The sequence below is a fragment of the Corapipo altera genome, unplaced genomic scaffold (genome assembly GCF_003945725.1).
Source record: "Corapipo altera isolate COAL_440 unplaced genomic scaffold, ASM394572v1 107b, whole genome shotgun sequence".
NCBI classification, from domain to species: domain Eukaryota; kingdom Metazoa; phylum Chordata; class Aves; order Passeriformes; family Pipridae; genus Corapipo; species Corapipo altera.
Window position 1 is genome coordinate 336,555 of NW_020884951.1, and position 24,875 is coordinate 361,429.

The 24,875-nt window shown below is 41.1% G+C and overlaps 2 protein-coding genes across 4 annotated transcripts in view; both read left to right on the top strand.

Moving 5' to 3' along the window:
• Positions 1–133: 133 nt before the first annotated feature.
• OGT (O-linked N-acetylglucosamine (GlcNAc) transferase) lies at positions 134–24,143 on the top strand. 3 transcript variants are annotated; one of them, XR_003530875.1, is made up of 23 exons: positions 206–331; positions 3,836–4,016; positions 4,958–5,201; positions 6,706–6,774; positions 9,841–9,957; positions 11,275–11,354; positions 12,765–12,960; positions 13,174–13,314; positions 13,559–13,659; positions 13,850–14,003; positions 14,108–14,209; positions 14,480–14,659; positions 15,207–15,365; positions 16,951–17,040; positions 17,618–17,743; positions 18,470–18,640; positions 18,751–18,867; positions 18,970–19,137; positions 20,811–20,932; positions 21,090–21,242; positions 21,953–22,205; positions 22,400–22,523; positions 23,047–24,143. XR_003530875.1 is itself a non-coding variant. In XM_027663267.1 (22 exons), exons 1-22 carry the CDS (start codon positions 295–297, stop codon positions 23,219–23,221), a joined length of 3,108 nt encoding a protein of 1,035 aa, XP_027519068.1. In that variant the 5' UTR covers positions 134–294; the 3' UTR covers positions 23,222–24,143. The 3 variants fall into 3 exon arrangements, 2 of the variants coding, with proteins under 2 accessions (XP_027519068.1, XP_027519067.1); XM_027663267.1 differs by lacking the exon at positions 20,811–20,932 and having other exon boundaries at positions 134–331; positions 3,866–4,016; XM_027663266.1 differs by lacking the exon at positions 20,811–20,932.
• A 76-nt stretch (positions 24,144–24,219) lies between these two features.
• The window catches only part of GCNA (germ cell nuclear acidic peptidase), an 11,625-nt gene continuing 10,969 nt past the window's right edge, over positions 24,220–24,875 (top strand). The window contains exon 1 of the mRNA XM_027663128.1: positions 24,220–24,470. Within this exon, the coding sequence (XP_027518929.1) occupies positions 24,220–24,470 (251 nt within the window). The remainder of the gene's footprint in view (positions 24,471–24,875) is intronic.

Below are 24,875 nucleotides of genomic sequence, written 5' to 3' on the forward strand. Positions count from 1 at the left end.
GTGGCAGCGGCGCACGCGCAGTCCCGCCGCCTTTGGCGCAGCGCTGTGCGCGGAGGGATATTCGTTTCGTCTCACAGAGTTCCGGGAATCCCTCCGCCGCGCCGCCCGGCAGCGCTGCTCCGGCGCCGCCCGGACTATTTCGCGCGGAGATAGTCCCGGCCGCGGCCATTCGGCACCGCCGCCGCCGCCATTTCGGGTCCGCCGCCTCAGCGCGCCGCGACCGCGGGCAGCTCGGCCTGCCCGAGCCCTCCTTCTGCCGCCGCCGCCGCCACAGCCCCGCCGGGCTCCGTCGCGATGGCGACCTCCGTGGGGAACGTGGCGGACAGCACAGGTACCGTGGGATGCCGCGCGCTCCCCGCGGACGGGCGCGCCGGGGGCAGCGGGGGCCGGGCCGTGCCCTCGCCCCCGGGGCCGCTCCCCGCTCGCCCGGCGGAACTTTCCAGAAGCGGCGAGGCCGTGGCTGCTCCGCCGCCGCCTTTGTGTGGGTCTGTGCGGGTCCCCGGGCGGAGGGGCCCGAGCGCGGCCCGCGGTGGGCGCTGCCCGTGGGCAGCCCGGGAGCCGCTGCCGGGGCGGCGCGGGGAGGTGTCGGGGAGGTGTCGGTGCCGCGGGCCCGCTGCTATATTTATGTCACGCTGTCAGGTGACTGCGTTAGAGGACGAAGCGGGGTAGAAAGCCTGACCCAAAATGTGTGCTGGGTTCTTCAGAATCGCTCGCTGCACTCAGGCACGAGTTTCTTCATCAGCCTGATCTAGCGGAAGGTGTCCGTGCCCACGGCAGTGGAATTGGAGCGAGATGATCTTTAAGGTCCCTTCCCAGCGAGGTTCTGGGATTCTGTGGCACGGCCGAGCACTGAAGCGCGTTTCCCAACAGTGAGATAGCGCGTTGTAGCTGGGAAGGATCCTGCCCTAAATTTAGTTTACAGATGTAGAACTTCAGGGACGGAGAAGAGGAGAAATCTTTGCCTGTACACCAAGAAAAAGAAGCGTTGTGCTTACTGAAAGGATGAAAGGACAACACAGGTTTATCCCCCAGATTTTTGGGGCTTTCTGTATCCAGACAGGATGAAGAGTATGGAAAGCTGAAACGATGTCTCGGGAAAGGAGGATTTTAGGAGAAAGAGACGGGATCCAGTGCAGAGATAGGGACGTGAAGAGAAACGGCAGTGATATGGGAGAGTGCTGCAATACGGTGTTCCATTGCTCTTTAGCCCGGACTATGTGTCTGGTCAGCGAGGCTGCAGCATCCTTTGGTAGCCTGAGAACGACACGTGGGGAGCGCCCTGTGCTCATCCTCACCACTGCTCATCCTCACCACTGCTCATCCTCACCACTGCTCATCCTCACCACTGCCACCGCCTCCCACAGGGAGGTGACCGCCGCTCCTCTGGGGACCTGGACTGGATCTAAACCTAAGCTTGAGCACTAGGGTATGGCAAGTGTTTAGGACCGTGTTTTTAGCGGGAAGGTGGCCTTAGGTGTGTTTGTGATGGTTCTGTGCAGGTTCCTGTTTTGCTCGTGTTCTCTAGAAGCCTCAGGGAAGGTCGTTGTCACAACATGTGCTAGACTTTTCCAAGGTCACAGTCAAAGCATGCAGCACGAGTTAGCCCAGGTACCGAAATTCATTTATGCAGGACTCCATAAGGGTTTTTTCTGGCCGTGACTCTTCTGTGCAGTTGTTTTCTTTACAAATTGATTCAGCGAGCATCCGTTGATTGGCTGCGTTATGGGTACAAGTCATTGCATAACTTCTTCCAGCCCCTGTTAAAAGTTGAGCTCATTCTGAACTCTGTGGTGTGCCTGTCATCTTCCTGCTTTTCAGTGAACTTCTTGAGGATCGTTCTTGAAACACTCCCTTGGAGGTAGATTGCCAGCAATTTTGCACTGTTTGCTCTGTCTCTAGGAGTGAGCTGTGGGTTTCTTGTAAATAGAGACTGTTGATAAATGAAAGAACACGTTAGTGTTTCTCTTGTTTTGTTGCTTTTGTTAGCAGCTCTGATTCCAAGGTGTTAAATACAATATTTCTGCACCACCTACTTTCCTGCCCTGGGAGCTACAACTTCAGTTTGACTTTCATTTACTTAAAGTAGGAAAAATGTAGCATTTAGTTAATGGTTGGAAACTTCTTTCCAAGTGGTCATGAGTATCAAAGTTTAAACTTTTGGTGGTGGTTGGGTTTGTTTGTTTGTTTGTTTGTTTAGCTTTGAAATTTAATAACACAATAGAAATTTTAAGAGGAAATTATTAAGTTCATGAGACATGCTCTTATTCTATCTGGTTTCCCTGTGTTTGTACCATCAGCAGAACTTGAAAATACACACACTGCCAGAGGGGCTAAACCTGATAACAGCAGAAGGACAGAGCAAGGAACAGTCTGTTGGTGCTCCAGTATCGTTATTATTGTCAGCACCATTTATAAATGGTGTGGTTTGCAACTATGATTCAACATTCTCGTGTTGAATAAAAGTTGTATCTTTTTATCTTTGCCATTAGGTTTAACCAGACACTGAAGTCCACTTTGCCCTTATTCAGGGTTTGGAAGCTGTTAAGATAGGCTCCTAGAAAACAGGAATCTAATCTGGATGAAGATACTTGGTCACTAATTTGTCAAGTGTCTTAAGTGAGTGGCTTTGCTAGTTCCAGTTTACCATGAAACAGTTGTTACCACTGACAGAGACAATGGAAGCATTTATATGTTTCATTTAAATTCAGAATTTTAAAACTCAGTAGGTCCAGGTAGGAAGTGTTTCATGAATGGGATTAAGTGACTGCAGAGTACTGAAAATGCCAGGCTTCAGGAGGAAAAATGAGAGATACTTGCAGTAAACAAACCTTTTAATAGTAAGAGCTATTGGTATAAAGGTGGAATTGGAAAGCCAACAGTTCTTTCCAGGATGAATGGTTATGGTTTTTTTCCAAGCTGCACTTGTTTGTATTTTAATGAAGAATCTTCCTTGTAAGAAATAACGTACTTTTCACAGATAAGGTTGTTTTGTCTAAAACAGGTGGTGTTTTATTTAAGTATTTTGTTCTCCACAGTTGGATATTGAATACTAAAAGCATTTTGTCACTCCTGTTCCAGCTAAGCCTCCAGGAGCAGTAACTCCTTTCCTGTACCCTGCCTGTTTAATGGTTCCTCCTGTAGGCCAGTTGCATAATCATTGAAGTGTGTGTTTGTTTCTCATCAGATATTGTTTCAAGGCCATTTTTTTTTCTGTGAAGGGATTTGACTCCTTAGAGAAAGTGTAGGAGTATGGAGAATTCAAGGAATGATAACCATCCCCCCCCTTGTTTTTTTTAGGGCTTTCAATACTCACATCAAAACTTTGTTTTGTGAAGTCCTTTGAAGTCTTTGTTTCTTGTCCTTCATTTCCCTATAAATTGTTAGAACTTATTTTTAACATTGCAAAGCACAGGACTTGCAGTCTTGGGGGAGAGTGAGGAGAATCATTGTTCTATTAGCAGCACTTCCACTGTTATGAACCAAAGTACCATATCATGACAGGAGTCTCTTTAACAGAATACAGGAAAAGGATTGACTTACAGATATTCACAGGCGTTACAGTCTGCCTTTTCCAGGTTGTTAGCTGACAAAGCCATGCACCTGTACAGATAATGTTAAAAATTCCATGGTAAAAGATTGGTGCATGAAGATTTGCGAGCTCCAACCATCACCTGCCATGTATTTTATATCATTTCAAACATTTTCATCCTCCATTTGTGTACATTTTTTTTCATCGTTTTGTTTTGCTGTTATTTTTGGTTTTGTTTTGCTTTTGTTTTGTTCCCATCATCTAACTTTTTGTTTTCCCCCTCTGAATGTTTTGGTGACTCTCCAGAACCAACGAAACGTATGCTTTCCTTCCAAGGGTTAGCGGAGTTGGCTCATCGTGAGTATCAGGCAGGAGACTTTGAAGCAGCAGAGAGACACTGCATGCAGCTCTGGAGGCAGGAGCCTGATAACACAGGGGTGCTTCTGTTACTGTCGTCCATTCACTTCCAGTGCCGCCGACTGGACAGGTAGGGCTCTTCCTTTCCAAATTTTGTCATGGTAAGAGAAATACAAGTTGGACTCACCAGCTTTACGACCAACAGCAGACCTTGCCAGTATTCTTGTGTAATTTTAGTATTGTACATGTGAACATCAGAGCATCAGCCACACTTGTGTTGTACTGGCGGGATTTAATGTTCATTCCACCTGCTGTATAAGTTTGTAGTTTGGATTTTGTTTGGTTTTTTGTTTGGTTGGTTTTTTTTAAGTTGCAAAACTGATTGTTGGCTGCAAAACAACGTGATTACTAAAGGGGTTTTGTGATCTGAAAGTTGTCCTCATATTCTTCCTGCTTTCCCATTCCTGATCTTGCTTTCTGTGCCTCCAGCATTTTGAACTTTACTTGTTCTAGCTGTAAGTTCATGTTTGCTGGTGAAGGAAGTAAGAACTTTTGACTAGATCTGTTTTAGATAGGCTTCTGAATGAAGCTGTTATAACAGCTCAGATGTGGGAAAATAAAATGGGTGAGGATACGACAGAATTCTGCATGTAAGCTGTGCCCTGCTTCTTGAAAAGAGTATCAAGTGGAACATAGCTTAAAGCATAAATATATTGGAAGAGGCCTCACAGGATTCCTGTAGTGTTTTCTCCAAGTGTGTTCAGCTCAGGTTTGGTGAGGCAGTTCAGACCCTTCTGACTGTCAATGAGAGCTGTCCTTGTTCAGTCAAATCTGAAATGGGAACCAGGGAGATGAGAGTTTAAGCTGGGAACATAAACATACAAGACAGTTCTGTAAGTCCAAATTTGTTGGCTGTGTGTTTGGCTTGCTTAAGCATGAATGTTCATTAGGTTAACTAGATAAACAGGGAAAACACTGAATGTCAAGGGTGAGTTTGTTTGGGTTTTCTGTTTGCTTTGTGGGCTTCTTTTTTTTTTTTTTTTTTTTGATAACTTGTCTCATTTTCTCCAGGTCTGCTCACTTCAGCACTTTGGCTATTAAACAGAACCCACTGCTGGCCGAAGCTTACTCGAATCTGGGCAATGTGTACAAGGAACGTGGACAGCTGCAGGAGGCAATTGAACATTACAGACATGCACTGCGCCTCAAACCAGATTTCATTGATGGATATATTAATTTGGCTGCTGCACTGGTAGCTGCAGGTGATATGGAAGGAGCAGTACAGGCATATGTGTCTGCCCTTCAGTACAACCCTGTAAGTAATGCTTTATTTTATAGAAGTCCATCCTTTACTGCTGTCTCAGGACACAAAAATAGCAGCTCTCAAAGAATGAACAAATGGTAACCCTTCCAGTCTGTACACCATGAACTCAATGATCTAGTTAATACTTTTCTTAAGGATCTTTGAAAGGCTTCTGTCAAAAAAGTTTTGTATTGCAATATATTGCAGTAAAGGGCTGCTGTTGTACACTTATCTGTATTGCTCAGACAACAGAAAAGCAAGGAGTTTTTTTCTCAAGTCAGAAGTTTCATTGAGTGGCCTCATATTTAGGTTTGTGTGCTTTAAGGTAGTATTACAGTGAGACAACCAGTCCTTAGACGTGAATGTGAGATCTTGAAAAATTGTCAGGTATTACTTTAGCCCAGAGTCAGAGACTTCATGGTGATGAGAATTTCCTGTGTTAGATTTCTGTTGTGGACTGGTTTACAGAAGCATCCTTTTTAAGTTTCACTGGCTGAAGCTGAGTATCTGTCTATAAGTGACTCCTATAAGATTGGCCTGGTGTTTGGATTTTTGGTTGTGACTGTTTCAAATTGACATTTTTAGTAAAGGTTGTCTGGAACTGCTTTCCTGTTTATTTTGCATGGTACTCATTAAAGGTTTATAGTACTGCTCAGCATGTTGAAGGTACCTGCTTGCTGTTTGGTCATGCATTTTGACAAAAAGTACTTTAAATGCAGCATGGGTCTGGTGTGCATCTGTCATTTTTTCTTAGGAAAAGCAAATGCAAACCCAGTCCAGCAAAAGCTCAGAATCTTATTTCTCTGTGTTCTTCACCCTACCTGAACTTGTCTACCTTATTATGCTGAATTGTGTGACCAGTTGATTTCATGCACTGGTTAAAATAATGTGAGATGGTGGGTTTTTTACAGGAGTTGAGTTTTGTTTAGGTTAGAAAATGGTTTTGTTAGTGTTGACAAAATGTCTCCATTCTCTGTGGTCTTTACTGCTACATAATGCAATTGCAGCCTGTGCTTTCATTTCAGACAAATGAAAGAACAAGAACATGTGGCAGAGCTGTTGAAAATGGATGGATTAGTGGGCAAAACAGAGAGAAAAACTGCTTTAGGGATGCAGAAAGCAAAATCACTTTATATATCTATTTAAAAGCCATAACACTAATGGTGTGTCTAAGTCATGGTTTGAGGGGGGGTGGAAAAAAAGGGACTTCAAATACTTACATATGGCAAAAGGACTTAATCTGCTGGGGGGAGTGTTTGTTTACGGTTTTCTTTTATGTTTCTGTATAAAGAGGATTTGTATGTGAGATTACTTTTTTAAGTCTTTATAGTTCATTTTTACAGTACTAAATTCAGTCAGATTGTGCGCTGTCTGAAAAATAATTTACGTTTGTGATGTATTTATTAAGAATTTAAAATAAGCTTTGGTGGACTGGGTCGTTCCTTTGCAAGTTCTTTGTGAAGACCTGTGGGGCCTTTGAAGTCCTGAAGCTGATGGTGTGACTTTGGTTTTTCAGGACTTGTACTGTGTTCGTAGTGACCTGGGGAACCTGCTCAAAGCCCTGGGTCGCTTGGAAGAAGCCAAGGTAGGTGTTGGGTAGAATACATGTAAACGTCAGTGTTTTGAACACTTGAACTTTGCACCAAATCTTCAAAGCTGCGTTGATCTACAGACAGTCCGAGAAACTGCTGAAAACTGAAGGCACTGAAACACCCCAGAGTAGTTGCAGGGCAAGATATGGCATGTCCATGTTTAAAAAGTTGGTTTAAGTCAAGAAATGGAAAATTACCAAGCCTTGCTGCTGAACTAGACTATCTGATACCATTCTGAAGTATTGGGCAGGGGCTCCATCATGCTTTCTTCTGGAAATAAGTAACAATCCTTCAGATCTGAGGCTTGCCTGCTGGTGCCAAGCAGAGAGCCTGTGGTTAGCTCCAGATGCCTGTACGATGCAGGTGCTATTGAAAATGCTGCTCTTCTAAAGTCCTTTGTGGCTTGTAAGTGGAGAAGAAACTTATCCAAATGTTACCTTGTAATATTGGCTTTTAAAGATTTTTATTCTTTTAACTTTTCCCTTCCCTCGATAGTGGAAGAAAGGCTAGTAAATAATCAATAGCTGCAGTATGCGACACACACCACCCCCCTACCCCCACCCCCCAATATCTTTTCTTCATGTCTTCCCTCTCCCCTCCCCCAAAATAAAGAAATCGGAAGGACAAAGCTGGTTTGTTTGGTAAATGAACTGATCAAAAGAAAACTTGCTGTAGTGGAAAGGTGGCTTCTAGCAGTCGTGCGTTTCCTAAACTGAGAATTCGAACACCCAAGATGAGTTTAAAATTCTTGGCACGTTAAAATTCGGATTGCAGAAAGAAATTGTCTTGTTACAAGCCACCTTACGCGTCCGCGCTGCAGGGGTGAGGAGTGTGGAGAAATCAGAACCCCTCTGGGCTCCACGTCTGTCACTCCAAGCCCCACGCGCATGCTCAGAAGTGGAGTGTATGAACAGCGTAGCTGTCTGTTTGGCTGCAGCACCGTTTGGGGAGGGGTGGCATCTTTCTGGGGTAACGGGGAGTGCAGGCTCAAAGTTCAATATTGTTTTGATTCCTCTGAACAACTTGGATGCGTGAACCATCCTAGGGCAGCCGGATTGATTTGGTCGGATCCAGGTTGAAACCATTTCTGTGGCGGCATTCGGAGTTGAGCGAGTCTTTGAGACACTTGGTTCTCGGCCCACCAAGCGGACAGCTAACATGAATTGCACTTCACTGCAGCTTTAGTGTGACTGGTATAGGCCAAGACACTGCGCCTGCCTTAGGTTGCTGACTTCTTTGTTTCAGAGCTCTGGAGACACCCTAGTTTGAAAGTGTTATTCCGTTTTGTGAGAACTTAATAAACGAGGAAAAACATCTTGAGTAAATTGCAACGTGTTTCTTTGGTTATCAGTCCATTTGAAAGATCAAGCCAGCAGATTCCTTACAGTTTGAACTAAAATTTAATTTCTTTGTAGATATTTCAGAGCCTTTCTTCCAAAAAAAAAAAAGTCCCTGCTGTATGCAATTGCCCGATTAACCCTCTCCCTTCTGCATGTCTCCCTTGTTACAGACAGATTATCCTCATTCCCATGTGTTAAGACATATCCAAAAAAATGCAATTGCTTTGTTGAACTCTTACTAATGATCTTGTTTTATTTTCTCTCTTGTTTTTGGTTTTTCACCACTGATATTGTATTTAGAAGGTTTCAGGTGGGTGAAACCTCCTATTCCATGCGTAAGGTGCCTCGCTGAAGGGAGCTCGAGGCCTGGATCTAGGGCAGACACACACCTCCTCCTCCTCTTCCAGCAAGGAACGCACCGAAAAGTCACATGATGAGAAATATGGTAACGGGTTTGTAACTGCCACAGCAAAACCATTTGCCTCCATGCCTGAATCTTCTGTCTTGTGGCTTCAGAAACAGCTTAAAATATTTAATTACAAGCAAGTAATGTAAGAATATTTTATACTATTAGCCACAAATTCTTTCAAAGAGATAAAGTAAAAGTAAATTAAAATATTTTTTAAAGAAATAATTGGAGATAGTTAATAGTAAAAAAAAAAAAAAAAAAAAAAAGCTTCTAACTCTTCTGGTTGTTCATTTTTTTCCTTTTTTCTTCTTTGTTTGGATTGCAGCGTTCTGCTCTTCTGATGATGCGCTGTGATCCTGCAGTAGCGCAAAGGCTGCGCAGCGGTAACGCGCATTGCGTGCGATTCCAGCCCCCGTGAACGGTTGACTGGATGATTAATCTCGGATCGGGCGGCCGCCCGAGCTCCAGGCTGTGTGGCCTTTTGGATGGAATTGGGTTCTGACGCATTTTAAGAGTGCAGACACCAAATTTAACCAGCAAGAGTCGTTTGTTGGTTTTTTTTTTTTCGTGGGCCTGTCTGGTAGATTAATGGTTCTGGTTGGCCGTTCACTGCACCTTGGGGCCATCACTAGAGCCAAGCAGTTCGCAGCGATAGCGTGGCGCCGTGCTGGGTAGGATGCGCAGCGATTTCTTGCGCTTGCATTACAGGGACCTAAACCTTCCTGCAATCCTGTCATTTGAGGTTTCGAAGCTGCAGGTGACTAAAATGCATCTGGAGAAACCGGGAAACAAGATACGGCTTGGGCGTGTCATCTCCTTTGACAAGGACGCTTAAACCTGTGGAGTGGCTCTCTATATTTTTTTAATATTTTTTCTGATTTTTTTTTTTTCCCCCCCTAAAGTAGTTTCTGTCTGATTTAGAGCGTTTCACAATTTTGCTCCCGAGCGGTGTTACTTTTTTACGTGGTAATTTTTTGGTTTTTCCGCGCTTCGGGGCGGCAGATGTTTCTGGCCAACGACTCGAATTATTTCCGGGGTGATTTCTGTGGCCACCTGGTGTCTGTCTGAAGGAAAAGGTTTATTTGTTGTCAGCATAACTGAAGAATGGTGGGCTTGCACCTGGGTTTTGGTTTGCGCTGGCGCAGGATCAACAACAGTTTGCAGCGCATTAGTTTTGGCGCAAGCTAGCCTATACTGCAGGGTCACTTTTGGCTGGTTAGAGAAGGCATACTAACAATTGTTTTTTCTCATTTTTTTCTTTTTACAAATATTCCCCTTCCCTTGTATCTCTCTTCTTTAACTATTCCAAGGCCTGTTACTTAAAAGCAATTGAGACTCAACCAAACTTTGCAGTGGCTTGGAGTAATCTTGGCTGTGTTTTCAATGCCCAAGGAGAAATTTGGCTTGCAATTCATCACTTTGAAAAGGTAACTGCCTGAGGGAGTCTCAGCTTCTCTGCTAGATTTTAATGTACATGCAGTTCTCTGCTTGCAGATAATAGAAATTATTTTGGTAGTGGAGAACTGTTAGTTAACACCTTATGTTAACTGGGTTTTTTACTTGCTGATGTTTGATTCCCTGTATGCTACTAGAGGAATGCATTTAGAACTGCCCTAGGACTGCACACATGTCAAATATGAGAAAATTAAGTTATTTTTCAGTCCTTTTCTAGATTAAATTTTTTAAAAATCTGTTTTGATGGTAATAATGTTTTGCATGTTTCGTGTGTGAGAGGAAGAAACAACTTTGTGCTTAAAATCACTTTTCATTGTCATTTTTGTTTCAAGTATTATTGTCCTTTGAGAAACTGAGAACAGTTTAAGTGACACATGAACTCCTCTAGGGTTATTTTTCACCACTGTTGTTTCAGACTTTTCTAGATTAATGTCATTAACTAGTTGTCTGATACCTTCCAGTTAATATCTAATTGGCATATTAATTAATTTTGTACTGATCTCTTACGTTTCTCAAGTCCCCTAAAACTGGATTTAAGATGTGGCAACAGTTACTTCCTGATATTTATGACTTAAGATCTACAAAAAAAAATTTATCTGCTCAGGATTTGTTTTTTTTTTAATCTATGTCTAGTTCATGATAGATGATGAAGTGTTTTAATGTGGAATTAATAGTTCCCATGAGACTGTAAGAGTGGGGCTTGTCAAATACTCATGTGTAGCTTAGTACTGCAGCTTCATCATTTTTTAAGTGGGTTTTTTGCATTTTATTAGTTTTGAAGAGACTGAAAATGTTTTAGTTAAATGGATACAGAATTTTCCTTGCACACATGATGTATTTGCTCTTGTTCTAGTGAAACTTGTCTCTGTTTTTCTGCACTGCTGAAGTTTTAAAATGCTGTCTTACTTTACAGTAAATAAAGGATATGGTTAAGGTTTTTTTATTTTTCCATAAAAACAAGTTAAAGGCAACATAGCATCAGTAGATAGGAGTGCTAAGTAGGACCAGCCTGATGTGAAGTAAGTGCTTAGCACTTTATTCTGCAGTAGTTGCAGCTGATTAGGTAAAAAGAATAAATTTGAAGGTAATAAATGCTATCACAGATGAATAACTTTATCTGTGATTGGTTTATATAATTTAAGTTTTTCTTCCTTACTAGGTAATTGATGAAGTCTTAGATGCTTACAGATTGTGTTTATCAAACTTGTAAGAAACCAACAAACAACTGAGTTTCATAGAGAATGTTTTTGTGTTCATGCTCAAAACTGTCACTTCAAAAATATTTTCAGGCTGTTACACTTGACCCAAATTTTTTGGATGCTTACATCAATCTGGGAAATGTTCTGAAGGAGGCAAGGATATTTGACAGGTAAGCAGATCAGTGCTGTTGCTGTCTCAGTGGCCTGTCAGATGTATCAAGATACAGATTATGTTCCTCCTGCAAAGTATCTTTGGTCAGGGGTAGCAAAGACTTCAGCTGTAAGCTGAGGAAGCAAATGGCTTTGAAGTGCAGACAGACTGGGCTAATGGAATTTAATAAAAATAAAAAAAGTCCCGTGGAATGTATTCTTTCATGTTGCTTTTTGTAGTTTATACATTGTCAGAAGTGAGAGTTTCTGATTCAGCCTTGAAATTAGGACTGAGGAGGCTGAAGATGTCCAAGAAAGGCACGAATGCTTGAATTCTTTGTTTTCATTATGTGACTTAGGACATGATTTACAAGTGTGTCTCATCTAAACTTTCCCTACTATGTAAGACAAACTGAAATGCTGCAGTTCAGCTCAGCATCTGATTGAATATTCTGAATTTGTGACGTTTTGGCATCGTGTTACTGCCTTGGATTGCAACACTGCTCCTGTCTTGTTGAACTAACTTGTTCTGAGACCTCTAATCTGATACATGAATCTTCTGTTTATGGAAAGAGATCCAGACTGTGTTGTTCACATGCAGTGTACCATATTGCATCTGTTAATTGGTTTATAATTTCTGGTAGCTGTGGTTTGTGGCCCGAAATTTAATAAAAGCTTGCAGGGAACAGGTAATTAAATCTATTGAGTTGCACTGCATGCAGTCTAAATCATTCAGTGATTTCTGATGTAACCACCAATTAACAGACCAAACAGGGACATATTTCTTCATTTTAGATTTTACATCACCTTTTGAGCATTTATTTACTGTGTATACTGTTATGATTTTCCTAGAAGTTTGAATGCTTCAGCCATTTATATAGTGCTATAGGAGCATATAATTAAAGATCTCTCCTTTGAACAAAGTGACTTTTGAAGTCTAAGTAAATCATGGTAGGTTAGTGCAGAGAATAAAGACATGATACTGTTTATCTTGTTATAGTCAAATAATAAACTGGAAAAAAATGGAGCAAAGGAAAAAATGTCAAACCATGACATCCTGTTAATGCAGAATGTTTAAAAAAGGTAGATGAAAACTTGTTTTCCTGAAGACTTACGTTGTTCACTATGTGGCATCAAGTTGGAAGAAGTCATTCCTGTTTTACCAAGTATTTTTTCTAGTCTGCCAATCATTACAGAATTCAACCTAGCTTTGAAATACCATAAAAAATTATAATTCTTCCCTTGATCAAGCTTTTAATTCAGACAGTACTCCTCTGTGTTTTTATTAACATCTTAACAGGACGGATATGTGCGTTAACGATCCGTATCCCTTCAAGTTCAGGGCTTTTCTGGAGGTCATTTTTATAATCAATATAATCTCTGCTCTGTGGATGATTGTTCACATTCTCTTTGTTATCTTTTTGTTACAGAGCTGTAGCAGCTTATCTCCGAGCCTTGAGCTTGAGTCCAAACCACGCTGTTGTGCACGGCAACCTTGCCTGTGTGTACTATGAGCAAGGCCTGATAGACCTGGCAATAGACACCTACAGGAGGGCTATTGAGCTCCAACCCCACTTCCCTGATGCCTACTGCAACTTGGCCAATGCTTTGAAGGAGAAAGGCAGTGTAAGGAGCACTTTCTTCCTTTTTAAAATCACACTGAATGGGTTTTTTTTAGCTTTATTAAGATGGGATGCTCTCCTCATTTACTTAGTCAGAAGGACGAATAATTCAGGAAGTCTCCACCTTGAGCCTTAGAAGTGATTGTGTCATGACTTCTCACAGATAAGGGCTCTTACAATAAGTGTTACCACATTAACTATACCCCTTTCTTTGTAGGTGGTAGAAGCAGAAGAATGCTACAATACAGCTCTTCGACTCTGCCCCACTCATGCAGACTCTCTCAACAACCTGGCAAACATCAAACGGGAGCAGGGCAATATCGAGGAAGCTGTCCGTCTGTATCGCAAGGCTCTGGAGGTAAAGCCAAATGGGAGGGAGAGCTGGGTAACTCCAGGTGGGAATGTGTGATAGGACATAGGGGTTTTTTCCCCTCTGTGCTTCTAAGTAGAGGATTTCCTGCTTGGAGACCCGAGTTACAAAAAAAAAAATGTAAGGAAATATATTAAATGCATGTAAAAAGAAGAGTAATAACTGCACAAGTATTTTTGTTGTGGTCTGCTGGTGGCGTTTAAAAGACAGTGTCAACTTTGTTTTCTTCCAGGTATTTCCAGAGTTTGCTGCTGCACATTCAAACTTAGCAAGTGTCCTGCAACAGCAGGGAAAGCTACAGGAGGCTCTGATGCATTACAAAGAGGCTATTAGGTAAATGAATACTCTCTGTAATAGTCCCAGCCTTTCCTAAGAGGGAAGTGCCCCAGATTTACACAGAAGGTGACTTAGAGTAGCGTGTTTTAAATTCATGTGGTTGCTCTGCAAATCAGAAAGTCTGAGTATGGTTTCTTGTTGGAGAAGGAGCTTTTCTTGTTCATGGCATATTATTTTTACTTCTCAGAATCAGCCCCACGTTTGCAGATGCTTATTCTAACATGGGGAACACTTTGAAGGAGATGCAGGATGTTCAGGGAGCTCTGCAGTGCTACACCCGTGCCATTCAGATAAACCCAGCTTTTGCTGATGCCCACAGCAACCTGGCCTCGATTCACAAGGTAGCACATGGGAATGATTCACTCCTAGAAAAGTGTGGTGGGGCACTGTGAGTTGCTACCCTGAGGATATTTTTACCTGCTGACTCATCTCTGTGTCTTTGCAGGATTCAGGGAATATACCAGAAGCCATCGCCTCTTACCGAACTGCTCTGAAACTGAAACCTGATTTCCCAGATGCCTACTGCAACCTGGCCCACTGTTTGCAGGTGAGGGAGATGAGGCTTTGGTTGTTATCCTTAGGATTCCTCTGCAGCAGATGCTAAGCTTGATCACATGAATCAGTTACTAATTTAAATGTAAAAGGGTTAAACTTAAGTCTTAAATCAGAAGCTAAGATTATACAGTCGTCAACAGTAACTACTGTTCTCACTTCCCATTTTTGGAAGAAACATTGGTCTCAACCTGTGAAACATCTGATACAGATAAAAGGAAGCTGTTGTCCTAATATTCTTTAAATTTTTCTTTTTTTTTTTTAGATTGTCTGTGACTGGACAGACTATGATGAAAGGATGAAGAAGCTGGTTAGCATTGTAGCTGATCAGCTGGAGAAAAACAGACTGCCTTCTGTCCACCCACATCACAGCATGCTGTATCCCCTTTCTCACAGTTTCAGGAAGGCTATTGCTGAGAGACATGGAAATCTGTGTCTGGACAAGGTAGGAAGTTTTATACAGGCCTGTTTTGATAGAAGTGGCTTTGCCTGTTCATACTCAAAATTAAATACTCACATAATATTAGCTGTTGTAAGCTTTCTGAGTCACTGACATGTAAAGAGATGGGACAAAGTGTTGCTCATCATGTTTTCCAAAGCACACATGAGGGGCAGTTTTGAAAAATGGAGGGAGTCAATTACTCTTCCCTGAGAGCAGCTTCAGGCAGCTGTGTGAGAGTATTGATTGGTCAGTTCCAGCATCCACAGTGCTTGGAACCTGACCTTGCCTCCAGTGAATCCTTGCTGGAACAATGTGAGCTTTTGTGTTTGGTGGGCTCTGGGATTTCCAAGTGCACTTGCTTTAGTGGTGATAGCAGCAGTTACACAGAGCAAGACACGACAGTCCTTGAGTATTGGTTGTGATTCTGCTTTGGAGTACTTCATGTAAGAAGGCTAGTTCTACAAACTCATAGGGGGTTTTTTGGTCTCTCTGTTTAGATTTTGGGTTTGGTTCCTGAGTTTGTAAACAGTTGTGTTTGTTTTCTTGACAGATTAATGTTCTTCACAAGCCACCATATGAGCATCCCAAGGATTTGAAGGCCAGTGAAGGTCGACTTCGTATTGGCTACGTGAGCTCTGATTTTGGAAACCATCCAACCTCACACCTAATGCAGTCCATTCCAGGCATGCATAACCCAGACAAATTTGAGGTAAAAAACACAAATTGCATATTTAAAGCTTTAAATATGGCTGTGGCATTTTTTTTTCTTGGTGTGGGCAATTAAACTAGGAAAGGGCAATTTTTATTTCTTGTTGGTTTGTTTTTTTTTTTTATGGGTTAAAGAGCTTTCCAGCCTGAGTCATTCTCCTTTTTCCAATTTGAAGTGTTGTTTAGAAGGTAGGCAGATTAGGTACTTGTCCTTGGAATTGCTGTAAGTAGGATTTGCGGCTCATGGAAAGCTTCTTTAAGCTTCAGCTGCTGTTCTTTGAGTAAATATGTTTCAACATCAAGGTGCTGCTGCCTGATTACTTGATTTACAGTTCTGCACCTGGTTTTTGTTCACTCTCTGCTGCTGTGTTTTTTAAGTGCATTTTTCTCCAGGGTACCTGAGTCACAAATGTGAACTTCAGATTGGTCTGGTTACCTCTTTTTCAAAGGACAGTGACACATTATGCTTTCTGCAGAAGGAGAATATGCAGTTTAGTAATGCTGAACACAGTCACGTCTATATTTATGTGGGTGTCGTGTTAAGGGATTGAGTCTGTAAATAGAACTCATTTCCAGTTACGTTGTTTGTCCCATGACTGTCTAAAATGCCTCACTTTTGAGCTCCTGTTTTCCAAGTCACACAAATTTCCTTATTTTTTTAAAAGGTTGTTAAGTATTTTCTTCTTGAAAAAGTGCTTTTTATTAATCTTTTTGTTTGTTCTGTTTCAGAGCTTTTTTTCCCCCCTACCTTCTTGCTTTTTTCTGGTCATGAAGTCTTTAGTCTGAAATTTTTGTGGCAAAGCCACATGATTGAATTGTGACTAGTAGGTTTTTTCCTGAAAGAATTAAAGTGGTGGTCTGAATACAAGAGGTGTGGGGAGAATGTCCCATTTAACCTTGAATCAGCTCAAGACAAAGGCCTGTCTTTCATGTTCTAGGTTTATAAAACTCTACAGAGCTTAATTTAAATATTTAATAGTTATCTGTTATTTTACTAAGACCATGCTTTTATCTTGCCTGTTAAATTCTCTGCATGTTGGTGTCTGTTTGTTCTGTGTCTGTATGTCCTAGGTTGGCTAAAGATGCTCTTTCATATAGTCTGTCAACTGTCTGTTTTTCAGATACAGTTGCAGTTTCTTAATTGGGAGAATTAGTCACTGTTAAAAAGCTTCCCCACAAGGCTTGTCTGTTCACCCTGAGTCATAATTATGATTCTTGCTAATTAAAAATTCAAAGGTGTCCTGTAGAAGGCATTCTTAAAGAATTCAATGCCTGTGCAAATCTGTCTGTTAAAATTACTTTCCCTTGCACTGATGAGAACAGTGTCTATATGTTTGTGCAGGGTGCAGTGCCATACTCTGGCACCAGAAATAGGTAAAACTGGACCCTGGTTCAAATGTGTCAAAAAAAGGCTCAGTGTCTTTTTTTCTTTTTTTTATTTATTTCTCAACTGGCAAATGCCACACAAATTAATATGATTTGTATGAAACTAAATATTTAAAATTGCAATACCATATGTTTTATAGTACAGTTATTTTGTGGGCAAGTTGTTGCAGATACTGAATTTTTGGTGCCTCCTGTTCTAGGTGTTCTGTTATGCCCTGAGTCCTGATGATGGGACAAACTTCCGTGTCAAAGTGATGGCTGAAGCAAATCATTTCGTTGACTTATCTCAGGTGAGCTTTTTTTGATGCAAACTTAAGTTCTTCTAAATGAAGAAGGAGATCAGCCTGTAGTTTTGAGATTTTTAGTTGCAATCATTTCTTGAATTAGGCTGATGTTACTCTTGAGAATTTTGGAATTTGTAGATGTGTTGGTGTTAATGCCTTACCTGGGAAAGAGTGGTTATTGTGTGACCTCTGTGATTATTCAGTTTTGATAGTGTTACTTTTTACTAACTCCTCCATTAGGTCTGAAGATAATAGTCATATATAAATGTCATGGATAAGTCAAGATGTCACTTGCCCTGTGTGAGCTTTGATTATTAATTAGCCTTACAGGAATGGTGGGGGGTCTGTGCTAGTTTTATAACCTCAGTTTCAAGCCTTTGGCTTTTGTTCTGTTGCTGCTGAGTTTTACTGCTGAGTTGAGGACTTAAACGTCTGTAAACCCAGGAATTACAAAATTTAGTCTCACCTAAATTAAATTATACAGTTGACATCTATCTGTTGGTACGCTGGTGACTAACTGCATTTATTACTGAAAGACTGAAAGCAGAAAGAACTTTTATTTATGTATTTGTTTATTCTTCAGATACCATGTAATGGAAAAGCAGCAGATCGCATCCATCAGGATGGGATACACATTCTCATTAACATGAATGGCTACACCAAAGGAGCCCGAAATGAATTATTTGCCCTGAGACCAGCACCAATTCAGGTAACTAAATCACAGGGCTCTGTATCTCCAAAAAACACCCACTTGAGTACAAAGAGTTTCTCTTTTTCTGGCAGAATGGAACGAACACTGAAGGCTCATATTGATTGTAGGCAAGAGAGACTTGGGGCTTAGAAAATGCAAGACAAATATTATCATTCTGTTTAAGAACAGCAGTTTGGGGCTTTTTTATGTGCTTTATGGACAATTGACAATGTCCTGAGAGAGGACTCCTTAATTCTGGGATGTTGCTGTACCACTGCCTGTCTTGCCATGGTGAGAACAAAGAAAGGGTATTTGAAGCAATTGACTGAGTTGTTGGGTTTTAGTCTATTTAGGCTTAATGAAATTCTAGTTACCATAAGTCAGAATCAGAGTTCCTTTTTTAAACTAAGGATTTTCTGAAATGCCTATGGAAGGAGAATGGGAGCAACCTGAATCAGAGTCACTCTAGATTCCAGGAATTGTCTCAGCTTAGAGAAGCTGTAAGTGCTGATGGTTGGTGTTCTGGATCCTTCAACTTTTGCTTGAGGGATCAATTTTAAAACATACTTGGACTGTTCACTTCTCTTGGTCATGGAGTTTGGAGGTAGTGGTTGATCTTCAGTTGATAAAAAAGAAGGAACTTGAATCTGTAGGTGGAAAATGTAACTTAAAATTAATTGATTTTAGACTCCCTTTATGTTCGTGATGCACCTGAAACTGTAGCCTTGCTTTCTTGTTTTTTAGGCAATGTGGCTAGGGTATCCTGGAACCAGTGGGGCATTGTTCATGGATTATATCATCACAGATAAAGAAACTTCCCCAGTTGAGGTGGCTGAGCAGTATTCAGAGAAATTAGCTTACATGCCAAACACTTTCTTCATTGGAGACCACGCCAACATGTTCCCCCATCTGAAGGTACGTTGGAAGACAGGGCAAGAAGCATTTTTCACAGCTGTCTTTATAAAATGGCACTTATGTGGTACCTGGTTGGGGATTTAACTTTTTTAAATCATTTTTTTTAACAGAAAAAAGCAGTCATTGATTTCAAGTCCAATGGTCATATTTATGATAACAGGATTGTTTTGAATGGCATTGACCTGAAGGCTTTCCTTGACAGCCTCCCTGATGTCAAAATTGTTAAGGTGAGAGCTGCTCTTGTCTGTGTACAGTGTTAGGGACTGAAGTGCCAAGTTTCTGTGTACAGTCTGAAGTCCTCTCTCTGACACTTGTGTGATATGTTGTAGATGAAGTGTCCTGACAGTTGTGAAAATGCCGATGGCAATGCCGCCCTCAGTATGCCAGTCATCCCCATGAACACCATTGCAGAAGCTGTCATTGAGATGATTAATCGTGGGCAAATTCAGATTACTATCAATGGATTCAACATCAGTAATGGATTAGCAACCACTCAGGTGAGGCACTTCAGGACACTGTTCTCTTGGGTTTTATGTTATGTATGTTTTAACATAATAAGAAAGAAAAACCTCCGAGCAAATGTGTCTTCTATCATGTTGATTTGTTTAGTTCTCATATTGAAGAAAACTCATTGTAAGCCACAGATGTACTGGAAGATGATCTTTGCCCCCAGAGATACAGGAATTGTATCTAGAGGTATCTAAAGTCCAAAGAAATTAATTCTTGTTGCATAAAGACGACACTTCATTGTTTGAAGGCAAGGTTTGCTTTTTGCCCTGCAACCTCCAGGGATTTGTGACCTGCTACTTAGTTTGTTGTGTTTTTCATTTAGAAAAAAAGTTATTGAATAATAGAATAGAGTCAGAGTTATTCCACTGTATCTCAACAACATTTATTCATCTCCTTACATTTTTCAGAACCCTGCACTACATCACCACCTCTCAGTGCTTAACAGTTAATGGGATTTTTGTGACTGCTACTGGTATTGTTTAACACTTCTTCCATTGCAGAACAGTTCTTCCTTTTTAGAAATACCATATTCTGACACTGGCATAACTCATTATCTTGTGTGTGTTACTCAGTTTACAGTCTCTCAGGAGAGACATCGTTTGACATCATTTAATGAGCCCTTTTATTACCACTGCTCTATCCACAATCTCCTGCCTTGGTTTCTTTTTGAGTTCTTTTGTTCACAACTGAGACTTTCCTTTGAGTTGATAACATGTTATGTCTTAGTTTGGTCAGTAAGTTTATTGGCATTTTTTTCTGAAGTTCTTGTCCTCATAGAGAATTCTTAACACTCCACCACCACAACGAAACACTCTAAGCTCTGTCTGTGCACTCTTAAAACAGAACTTCTATCTTTTCAGTCACACTAATAAAACACTTCTTTGTATCAGCTGCTTTTTGGCATAGGTGGACAAGAGCTGAGCACTTTTACCAACTTCTGTTGAACTAAGTTATCACGTACATCTCCTAATGGAGTCAGTGGCAGTGAGTCATTGGCATTCACATCAGGTGTGTCATCTGTGGCTGCCTGCACTGCCACTACTCTAAATTTTAAATACATACTTATGAAAAATGAGTATTTAGAGAAAAAGGCTCTAAGTAGCTGTGTTGTCTGTCTCTACCGATATTTTTATCTAGTTTTGATGCCATTGTTGCATGTCATTATTAAAAATTAAAAATCATACTTCCATTTTACTAATCCTTAAGACTGTTGCATGGTGTTTTGATTATCCCATCTTCATCCTCTACTGGTTTTTATCAGCATATTCCTATTCTTTGTGAACGCTGTAAGATCTGTGCTTTCTTGAAAGTTTGTTGTTAACTTCCCTAATTTTTAGCATTTCTACTATTTTCTTGTCAGATAGTTCCTTACAGTCCAGCAGTTGCATATGAGTCTATATCTTTAGTCTTGACTATCTGTTCTGTGCCTGTTGTCTTTTATCTTTAAAAAAAAAAAGAGCACCCCAAAAAAAACCCCCAAACAGAACCTACCCAAAAATTAACCACAAAAATCCAAACAAACCGAGAAACACCTTTGCTTTTTAATTCTGTCTTTGAGTTTTAATTTCATTTTTGGTCTCACAGAAATTAAGTTACCTTAGGGAGGGTAGATTCCATTTGTAATGCCTCTTTATATGATTCTTCTTTCCAATTATTCCAGTTACTTGGAATTTCGGGGAGATATAGGAAGGGCATGAAAATGCCCAGTGTTTTTTGCCTTGGTGGTTGCAACATTGTGGCATCCACAAGCGTGTACACAAACCAGTTAAATTCTTGCTGTGGGTAAGTAGACAATTTTGTTTTGTATAATAAAACCAAAGATATGCTTACAGTAACTTATGATGCTAACAAATGTTGCAGTGTCTCAGGACAATTCCACAGGGCATGCTCTTGTTTTCTGCAATTCCAGCGTTTCAGTAGCTGTTTTTCATTCCTTCAGATCAACAACAAAGCAGCCACTGGTGAGGAAGTTCCCCGGACTATAATTGTTACCACCCGCTCTCAGTACGGCTTACCAGAGGATGCTGTTGTGTACTGCAACTTCAATCAGCTCTATAAGATTGATCCTTCCACCTTACAGATGTGGGCTAATGTGAGTATCTGGGGCTAATGTGCTTCTGGAACAGCAGTTCTGTTCAGGTTAGCAGAAACTTCATGCAAGTTAAAACTGTAACTTTTCCGTGGAAAACATTGACCCTGAGCCATTTTGAATCCTTACAGTGCTTTTGTTGCAGGGCTTACTAGAATATAGAATTTTTTAGATTTATTTCAAATGATGTCTGTGCATCTAGCCAGTGAGAGCTTATGTCTTGGACAGCTTGACCATGCTGGTTCTCCATCGTGAAATAATTTTGGTCTTTCTTAGTCTCTACATTTGAGTCATAACTGGCCTTGACAGTTGGTAGATTGATAGATCTGAGCAGAGAGCATCTCTGTCAGATTCCAGCTTAAAATGTATTGCTGAGAGTTACTTGGGAGTAATATCTTTTTTATATTCCATAGCATTGGCCTATGAATAAATGAGATAATAAATTTACTCCAAGTACTGCCCTATGAACTGTTGCTCAGAGTTTGTGTCTCTTCCAGTGGGATTAGGAGTGCAATCCTAGTGATTCCATTCAAAATTAAGATCTGTTTTATTCCTGCTCTTATACCTCAGATTAATGTACTGAACGACTATAGTGTTGTAGTGGTTTGAATCTTGCAGCCTTCCACTGCAGTTTGGTATGGGGTAATTTCTTGTTCAGAAAAGTAAATGTTCCTCTCTGAGCTTCCTGTATTTACTTCTTATTTTTGTTACAGATCCTAAAAAGAGTCCCAAACAGTGTGCTGTGGCTGCTACGTTTCCCAGCTGTAGGAGAGCCCAATATTCAGCAGTATGCACAAAACTTGGGTCTGGCCCAAAACAGAATCATCTTTTCGCCTGTTGCCCCCAAAGAAGAGCATGTGAGGAGAGGGCAGTTGGCTGATGTTTGCCTGGACACCCCGCTCTGTAATGGGCACACAACTGGGATGGACGTGCTCTGGGCTGGGACTCCAATGGTCACTATGCCAGGTAACAGGCAGGAAACCTACACTGAACATGGGGGTTGGAATACTGGTAGTTTTTTAATAACAGCAAGCCCAGCAAATTTTGCTTCTTGTGGAGGCAGAAGGAAAGTAACTCATAGTGTGGAATATGTTACTTAACAAACTTATTCCTGATTGGTTTTGTTGGTTTTGATTTGCTCTTTGTTTTCTTCTTTTCAGGAGAGACTCTTGCCTCACGAGTTGCTGCCTCACAGCTCACTTGCCTGGGTTGTCTTGAGCTCATTGCAAAAAGTAGACAGGAGTATGAGGACATTGCTGTGAAACTGGGAACTGACCTGGAATAGTAAGCAAGCTTGGACTATATTTGGGCACAGTGCTGAGACATCAGTAGTTTTAATCCTGCAGATATCTTACTGTTTAAAGTAGCTGGGCAATCCTCTACTAGAGATGTCTTGTCTTGCACTTACTTCAGCTTTTACAGTAACTTAACAGCACTCCCAGTTGAGTTACAATGCTGCCTGCTCTGAAGAAATGTGCAAAATCGTAAAAAGTTCAATATAGTTCACCTTTTAATTCTTTTTAAATTTGAAGATTCGACAGTTTGTCACTTACTGCAAGTTAAAATCACGCTGTAAAATATTACTGCAGTAGAGGTAATGCAACAAGTTAATATCCCAGCTCTTGTGAGTTAAAGTGGTTGTGCTGGTCTGCATCAGAAATGATGAGGGGATAAAACAGTGGGGGAGCAGCTGTTTTTGGAACAGTTGCACAGGCAGTTCTGGGTTAGCTGAAAACAGTAGATTGCAGAATTAAAACAGTATTATGTAGTTTTTGGAACCTCCCATGACCGCTTTCACTCTTTGCAGCCTGAAAAAAATCCGTGGCAAAGTCTGGAAGCAGAGAATATCGAGCCCTCTGTTCAACACGAAGCAGTACACGACGGACCTGGAGCGGCTCTACCTCCAGATGTGGGATCACTACGCTGCAGGCAACAAACCTGACCACATGATCAAGCCAGTGGAGGCCAGTGAGTCTGCATGAAGGGAGACTGCGTGTGCCCACCCGGAATTCTCCAGGAACTGAGCCTCTCCGACACTTGTGCAGAGACAGCGAGCTAAAAACTGTGCATTTCTACTTAATCCGCCTGGTACTCTGTGGCTGAAGTAATACATGATGGTGATTAAAGCACAGCCAGACTTATTTCTTGCATGATAGGGAAAGACTCAATAGAGCCTGGGATCGTTTTATTCCATGAGGAATTTGAATGGGATTGAGCCGTGTACATGTGAGCCTGTGTGTATGAGTGACAAAGTGGTTGCTGGGGGAAGTTTTGAACTGCCCAACCAATTATGATGCCATGGATTGACTTAATCTTCCTATGAAGCTCTCTCCTTTTATGTGGATTGGGAATTGGAGCATTTTAACATTTGATTTTGGGTAGTCCTGTTGGTATATATGTGGTTCTCCCATGACAAGATTTCCAGCTAGCGAGTTGCTCCCTGTGTTAATTTCTAAACTGCGTGGACTGAAAGGGCATATGTGCTGGTGTAGTCTTTTTTTATAGGTTTTATAAACCACTTGAGCCTATATCAGCCTTTTAATGTTTGACCTCTGTTTTGGAGCTCTCTGTAATGTGTTGGTTAAGATAAGGACTTTGTTTTGTTTTGTTTTGTTTTTTAAGCTTCTCCAATAACTCAGCTAATTGGCTTCATGATGGCAGCTCCTGTTCTGTTGGAAAAAAACAACCAAACAACCAAATTTGATTTGAAATTAATCCTCCCCCCAAGTGTTTGAGGTAAACACAAACTGGTGCCAAATACAGATCTTTCAGGAATGATTGTTAATTATGTATAGGGGTGCAGTCCTAGGTACTGTAGCAAAGACTTTAAACAAAAAAAGAAAAAGAAATTAAAAAAAAAACCCCACCACAACAGAAGAATAAAGCTTTGGTTTGCCAGTTTGACCGCTGTGACAGTGTTTGTGTTTTGGGTGGCGTTCGAGGGGCGCTCTGAGGCGCGGGCGGTGCCTCCGGTGTGCGCATGCGCGGTGCCCCGGAAGCCGTGAGGGGCGCGGGCGGTTCGAGCGCGATGGAGCGGGCGGAGGGAGCGGCCGGGGCCGCGCTGGGAGCGGCGCCGCCGGCACAGGGCCCGCGGGACGGGGCAGGGCGGGCACGGGCCGGGAGCGGGGCCGGGCAGGGGCAGGGCCCTCAGGGATCGGACGGGGCAGCGGCTACAGGCGAGCGGAGCCCCGGGAGAGCGGCCGCGTGGAGCCAGGGCCGGCGGGGCGGAAGGTGAGCGACCCAGCCCAGGAGTGCACGGGTCGTGTCTTGCTTTGGTTAATTTGTATAGTAATTTTATATATATGTATATATTCTATATAGAATATATATGATATATATATTCTATTTTTGTATACTTTATATAAAATATATAAAATATATTTTATATAAAATACATATAATATAAAATAATATATAAAAATATTTTATATAAAATATATAATATAGAAATAATATATAAAATATATTTTATATAAAATACATATAATATAAAATAATATATAAATATATTTTATATAAAATATATATAATATAGAAATAATATATAAAATATATAAGATACATGTATATAAAATAATATGTAAAATATATTTTATATAAAATATATATAATATAGAAATAATATATAAAATATAT